This window comes from Poecilia reticulata, unplaced genomic scaffold (assembly GCF_000633615.1).
Source record: "Poecilia reticulata strain Guanapo unplaced genomic scaffold, Guppy_female_1.0+MT scaffold_224, whole genome shotgun sequence".
Taxonomy (NCBI): Eukaryota; Metazoa; Chordata; class Actinopteri; order Cyprinodontiformes; family Poeciliidae; genus Poecilia; species Poecilia reticulata.
The window spans coordinates 312416-319823 of record NW_007615025.1 but is presented as its reverse complement, the minus strand read 5'-3'; the positions used below and the strand labels follow the sequence as shown (position 1 = coordinate 319823).

The 7408-nt window shown below is 41.1% G+C and overlaps 2 protein-coding genes across 2 annotated transcripts in view; both read left to right on the top strand.

Moving 5' to 3' along the window:
* The window catches only part of LOC103460303 (uncharacterized), an 8245-nt gene extending 7335 nt beyond the window's left edge, over positions 1 to 910 (top strand). Inside the window, exon 13 of the mRNA XM_008402406.2 lies at positions 623 to 910. Coding sequence (XP_008400628.2) covers positions 623 to 631 — 9 coding nt within the window. The 3' untranslated portion in view covers positions 632 to 910. The remainder of the gene's footprint in view (positions 1 to 622) is intronic.
* Positions 911 to 1556: 646 nt separating this feature from the next.
* Positions 1557 to 5985, top strand: LOC103460302 (zinc finger protein 418-like). The gene is made up of 4 exons (XM_008402404.2): positions 1557 to 1752; positions 3077 to 3174; positions 3482 to 3681; positions 4697 to 5985. The coding sequence occupies exons 3-4, from the start codon at positions 3493 to 3495 to the stop codon at positions 5345 to 5347; spliced, it is 840 nt and encodes a 279-aa protein (XP_008400626.1). The 5' UTR covers positions 1557 to 1752; positions 3077 to 3174; positions 3482 to 3492; the 3' UTR covers positions 5348 to 5985.
* The last annotated feature ends 1423 nt before the right edge of the window (positions 5986 to 7408 follow it).

Below are 7408 nucleotides of genomic sequence, written 5' to 3'. Positions count from 1 at the left end.
CCCCAATCCCTCCACCAATCCCTCCACCTTCCCCAAACCCTCCACCAAACCCTCCACCTTCCCCAATCCCTCCACCTTCCCCAAACCCTCCACCAAACCCTCCACCTCCCCCAATCCCTCCATCTTCCCCAAACCCTCTACCTCCCCCAATCCCTCCATCTTCCCCAAACCCTCCACCTCCCCCAATCCCTCCACCCAGTGCTCCTCCATCGCTCGGAGCTCCAGGTGCAGCAGAGTTCTGCAGGAGGACTCTGACTCCAACCTAGAGGAGTCTGACCCCTCAGGTTTGCTGTTAACCTCCAAAGCTGGCAGATATGATCTGAAGTCTGAGGGAGCGGCTGGCGATGCCTCGGAGATAAGAAACATGGCCGCCTGCTTTGTCAGACTGAGTCCCTTAAAGATACCAGTCAGAGCCTGCGGCCAGCCTGCAGGTCAACAGGTCACCAGAAAACAATACGCCCTGAGGAAAAGAACATGGATTAAGAGGAAGTATACGTTTTGAGGAGCCAGTTGGCTGAAGAGGCTCCCCACAGTTTTGGTGGTTTGAGTTGTTTTCCTGTTAGCATTGGTTTGGTTCTGGTCCCGATTTAATCTGTTCTAGAGGTATGTCCTGTTCCTCCAGGTCAGATAATCCTTTTGTTCTTTCAACGGCCGGAGCCTCTCCAGTTTGGAGGGTCCGGGTACCGACAGGAAGGGCGGTTCTGACCGCAGGAGGACAGACGGCGTCCATCAGAACACCAGACCCAGAACAGAGGAAAGAAAAAGCTCAAAAAGAGCTGAAGCAGAAGACAGCTGGTCGTCTTCTGGTGACGTTTCACCTCATCCACACGGTTCCTTCAGTTCTGGACATGTTGGAAGATACAGGCTGCTTGTTCTGGTCGGTCAAGAAAATAAAATGCATTTCTTCAAATCGTCCTTTTCTGTTATTCTAGAAAATTCAGACTGACTCTGATAACTGCTGCTGGTGAGATATATATATATATATTTATTATATATAAAATGTGTCACCTGYTGACCTTCAAATGACATGAAAGGTTCAGCAGATAGAAAACATGAAGTCTCTCTCTGTAGGTTTGTCGGTTCCGTTTATTTAAAACATGTTTGTTGTTTATTTAGTGAAGTTGCAGTGGATTCAGTGTCCAGACATTTTACTCACTAACAGTATTGACACCTCATAATAATGTTACTCAGGCAAGAGAAACATTACTTCAACATGTTTTACTCTAGCAAAGGTAAAACATGAGCAACAGTAAGAAGTGCAGTAAAAATGCTCTTCCCAAAATGTTTCTTGTGTGAATGTATTTTATGAATATTATACTGTCTGTGAGGAATTCAGACTCCAAACCTAAAAATAATCAGAGTGAAACTAGATTTCATTAATTTACTTCAACATAACGCAGGAACTAAAAGTTTTCAGGTAATATTTATCTCAGACACATTAATATATTTGAACATGAAGGGATCCAGTTTGTGGAGCCGTGGTGCATTACCGCCACCAGACCAGCAGGTGGCGGTAATGCACCACGTGTTCCGATAAACATGAAGAGGAAGAAGAATCCGTGTTCCCGCCGAACAGCAGCTCATTTCATTTTCTGCTGTCAGACGGGTTCAGACCTCCGAATCATCTGACCGGTTCGGCCCAGAAACAACCGGACCAACCAGAGTCCAGGTCAGCGGGCGTCCCGGTTCCGACAGAACTCCGAGGGAAGTAGGACTCCCCCCTCCCCGGCCTGTAGCTGGAAGCTCCATCCGGTAAGTCATAAAGAGTTTTGGGTTCCGACAGGCGGAAGTGGCGAGACTACATTTCCCATAAACCTTTTCGCTGAGAGGATTTACCGCAGACGGCGGAAGGAGAAGCGAGTGAACGTAACGAACGGAGACAGTAGGATTTGATTCTTTGAAACTTGTAATTCAAATAAAGGGCAGAACGATGAGAGACATGTTGGTACCAACAACAAATACACAGAAAGCATGAATGTAGAGTGGATGAAGATTCAATGGTGGTGAAAATAGAGAACTTTGTAGCATTTATGTGTCATATTATCAAGGTTACAGTACAAATGAAGAAGAAAAGTGATTAAATAAAATAAATCCTAACAGATTTTTAGATATGAAAGAAATCCAAGCTGATCAGATTCAAACCATTTTGAGTGAAACAACAGAAAATGCTCAGGATTCAATCTTTTATTATGGTTCTACATATTATTCAAGAAGTTTAGTAGCCAATGGACAAGAATTTAAAAAGTTTATTTATGGTTTAGAAATAATCCCAGATATAATATGTATTCAAGAAACATGGTTGAAACCTGACCTTAAAATCCCCGGATATAGAAAGACAGGATAGAAGTCAGTGGAGGCGGATGTGCCACTTTAATTAAAGCTTATAGCTTATAAGAAAAACACAATGAAGAACTAGAATGTGTTAATATAGAAATATTTAATAAAAAAATATGGAAATATTAAAATGATAGATTACTATAACCCTTGTAAAAGTCTTGATAGTGAAATGTCAAGACTTTTCACTTGACAAGACTTGTCAAGTCAAGACATGAAGATTACATACATAATCTTCATAATAGAAGATAATTACATAATTCTATGTAATTATCTTCTATGTAATTATCTTCTATGTAATTATCTTCTATAATTACATAGAAGATAATTATGGAGTGATTTTAATACACACAATAGTCTGTAGCAAGAAGACGGATCATAATGTATCATAGTTGAAGAAATGATGGATGAATTAGTTTAGTCATTAGTTTGTCTTAATGGAAAAGGAACAAGAGTAAATATACATAAAGTTTCATGTCTAGACATTAATAACTGTCTTGTTAGTTCATGTGATATTAATGGAGGGATGACTTTCCAGTGAGTACAATAATTAATGACAGGATTGATGTAGAAATATTAAATATGTTCCTTGACCATATAATACATAACCTGATCACTCTGAGCTCCTGCTGATCAACGCCTGAAGCTCGTGGTCATTGCGAGACAGGAAGTGGCCGCACTATAATCAGTGGACCTTCCTGGGAGGGAGGAAGTGGCCATTCATTCTTCTCTCTCTCTCCAGGATGTTTGTTAAAGAGTATAAGTAACGGGGTCGTCCCTCGTCTTGGCTCTCTGCTGCGGGTTGCGTACCAACGACRGCTCTCCAGTCTTTGTGTCACGGTAAGAGGAACATACTAAAGGAACATGTATGGCATCACGTATCAGTATGAATGATGGCTTTGCTGAGATCTGTGGCAGAATAAGATGCATTTATTCTAGCAGATCAGCAGATCACTTATCACCTCAGATCCTGTTTCACAGAACACAGGATCCATAGGCAACAAGATTTCATGTTGACAAAATTAAATCTTGAACATCAAAACCCGACTGAGGGTTTTGATGTTCAAATCTTTTCTCTTTAGCGAAGGATTTCTTTATTTCTTAAACTATAAATATGAACCATTCAGGTTTTTCTCAAACTTATCAGGCCGGAGCAGAATGAAGGAGGAGAACCAAATCCCAGAACCGGACCTCCAGAACCCAGAAACGGACCTCCAGAACCCAGAAAYGGACCTCCAGAACCCAGAAYCGGACCTCCAGAACCCAGAACCGGACCTCCAAAACCCAGAACCGGACCAGCCAACTCTACACACCAGCCTCCAGACCCAACCGGGTCTTTCAGTTCAGGTTGGTCTCGGTTCAAGAATATTTTTTTTACTGGATCAAAACTTGAGAGGAAATAAAATCACATGAGTTTATTTGTAAATTTCCACAGCAGACGTCGTCTTGACGTAATTAAAAATTCACCTGAATCGCATTCACTGCCTGATCCTCGTCATCATGCAGTGCAAAATAAACTGATTATTGTTCAAAGTAGTTGAAAAAGTTTCTGTCTAAGAAAACCCATCAGTTTGCATCGAGTCATCACTCCTCCTGACCAGCAGGGGGCGACAGTTAATGCTTCTGAAGGTTTTTCTGTTTTGTTTTATTGCTGTTTTATTTTCTTCAGTCCTTTATAGCAGCTTAAGTGTTTAACCTCTGAGTCCCAGAATACATTTTAAAAATCCGTTGGTTTGACGAAAGCATGATTTTAGCTTCAAAGTGCTGCTAGCTGAGCCGTTTCAGGACATCACCTGCTGGATCATCAGGTCCTGTTTGATATTTTTCTGCTTCATTAAACAGAAAAGAAACATAAACACTTTGAGATACGGATCACCTGCTGGAGATCAGTTACACATTTAATATAATTTAAAATATCAGTTGAAGAATTAAATATTCAACACCAGGGTAAAAACATACAATGGCTCCTTTCTTCACACACACAGGTCAGGAACCAAGTAGTCCCACTTTTCCTCCTCTTACATTTGATTTAATTCTGAGTCTCCAAAACATCCACAGCTGAAACCAGATGAATATATAAAGATAAATATCATTTCTTCTCACTGTCAAAAGTTAAATCAGATCAAACTTCTATTGTTAGATATGAAAACTTATTCATAACTTTTTAAGAAAACATATATGTAACTTTTTGAATTCAGAAGTTTACATACATTCACTCAGTATCAGGATAATTATCTCATTAACTTTGTCTGAATGAAAGATGTGACCAAATTCATCTTGTGTTAGTTGTGTGTCTCTTATAAAAAAGTTTAAATTTCTTTTAAACAAGATGGTGTTTAGCTCTCCCTCTATGTTGCCGTAGGAACAGACCGGCGCTCTGACCTCACCGTCTAAAAGGACGGCTCGTCGTCGGACTGGGACAGGGCCGCTCAGCTGTGGCCAGTGTGGAGCCATTTTTCCAGTCAAAGCCAAATTACAGAGACATCAACGAATCCACACCGGAGAGAGACCATTCAGCTGCAAGCAGTGTGGGAAGTCTTTTATTGATAAAGGAACCCTTCGGAACCACGAACGGCGCATTCATCAGGAAGAAAAGCCCCACAGTTGTGACCAATGTGGAAATAGCTTTGCATTGCTTTCCAGTCTGAAAATCCACCAAAGAATTCACTCTGGGGAGAGACCGTACAAGTGTGACCGCTGTGGAAAAACCTGTCGGCAAAGAGGCGATTTACTGCGTCACATTGTGACACACACAGGTCAGAGAGCGTTTAAATGTGAAGTATGTGGCAAAGCGTTCAGTCGCTTAGGGACCCTGGAAGGGCATATGAGAACGCACACCAAAGAGAAACCGTACAGCTGTGATCAGTGTGAGAAACGGTTCAGTAAAAGGTTTGGTCTGGTGAGTCACAGGCGATCCCACACTGGAGAGCTGCCCTACTGGTGTGAGCCCTGTGGGAGGCGCTTCGCTCACAAGTCCAGTCTGAGGATGCATCAGAAATCTCACAGCAACTGAGAAGGAGCCATTTTGTTTTTAATAAATTCTCTTTGAGATAAATGGGCTGAATGGAGATTTGGAGAAAACTTTCAGTTGATCTCTGGGATAAGGAATAAGCACTTGTTCTTTGCTGAGAGTCAAAGTTTCAAGGAACAAATACTTTACTGAACATCTGCAGATGGAGAAACGCATTGACAATGTCAGACTGAGCTCCCATTGGCTGAGGAGACGTCCTCTCTCTCTGTTCAGCTCTTATCAGGTCACATGCAGCTGTGAATGGAAACATCAACATGTCGACCAATCCTGAGAACTTTCTGACAACCAAGTTCTTATTCCCAGAAAGTGAAAGTTGTGGTGAACCTCATGATGTCAGAGATGGATCTATAGGTGATTCTCTGCATGTCCTGTAAGGATGTGTCAATATTTACCCAATGATCAGTTAATGTTCCAGCTGATGTCCTTGTTCTCTCTTCATAGGTGCTAAAAGCTGAGCTTTATCTGAGACATGTATGTTTAGAGAGAATTTTGGAAACTTAAGTTTTTCTTTAGTTTTCAGGTTCATTTCAGGAAAATGAACCTGAAAATTTTCTGGTTCATTTTCAACAAACCTGAACATCCAAAAACTTTCTTACAAATGTTAGTTTTTCAGGTTGAAAGTAGAAATCAAACATGGTTTGTCAGAAATGACCATAAATCTTCTGTTGCAGGTATTTTTATAAAATATATTTAAGCTGTTTTTATCAGAGATAATGTAACATTTGGRTCTTTGGTCTGTAAACTTCACTGCTGTTAAACTGAATGATGAACAATATGGGAAATATTTTACCTACTGAAATGTAAATAATTAATTCAGATGAGATGTTTTTATTTCTTCTGCCGGCTGAACGTGTGAAACATCATGAATGTCTGATTTGAGGTGGAAACGTTTTAATGTTTCATGTTTCCTTTCAGGATTGGGGGCGGGGCATCAGCAGGAAACTGCAGCTGCTGTTTCCTGTTGGAGGTCAAAGGTCCCAGCKTCAGGGACAGATGGTTTATTATTCTCAGGTCATTTTATCTCCTGTCTGGATTAGTYGCTGATCTGTTCCTGCTAAGCTGTACATTAAAAACCAGTGAGAATCATAAAGAAGTTTTGGACGTTCAATAATCGACTCTGATTTTATTTCTTTGTCGTCTGAATGTTCATGTAGTAGGAGGATTTGAAAYGCTGCCTTAAATAACAATTACAGAAYAATTTTAAATAGTTTGAGCTTTATGAAGGTGTAGATTAATTTGTCATGAGCCTCCACATGTTTCTACATCTCCACTTCAACAGAGCAGAATTTAGATGGTGAAATGTGAGCAGCAACACCAGCTTTCAGGCCATTAAAACACTTTTTCATTCTCAGGTTTTTATGCAAGAAGATCAAGAAAGAAAAGTCATTCAGATAGAAATATGATGGTTATTATAACTGATTCATTTAACGTAATGTAAATATTACGTTAAATGAAACCAGATGTAGTGAAGAGGTGGCAGAACTCTGGAAAACAGTTGTTTTGATGTCAGACGTCATTATTTATTCCTGTGCAGTAAGGTCACAGGTCATGGCCGTCATGACTTGACCCGTGTGATCCTGGCCATTTGAGGGTTTTATTTAAAATGASATGTGACTGTAATGAAGAGGAGACAGAAACATTAAAAACCTTGTTCAAACCACAGCTCCAAAGCACTAAGAATCATTTATATCCATTTATTGAACGGCTCCAGTTGGTTTACACGTTTTAATGACAGCACATTCAATGCGAAGCTCCGTCAAACAATCTAAAATACATTAGATTTTCTCCTCAATGCGATGGAAATAAAGAAGCCGTGAACCTTACGCCATCCATCCATCCATCCATCCATCCATTTTCTTCCTCTTATCCGGGTCGGGTCGCGGGGGCAGCAGCTTCAGGAGGCCCAGACTTCCCTCTCCAGCCTCTTCCAGGTCCTCCAGGAACCCCAAGGCGTTTCCAGGCCATAGAGAGACATTGTCCCTCCAGGTGTCCTGGGTCTCCCCTCCTCCCGGTGGGACCTGAACTCCTCACCAGGGAGGCGTC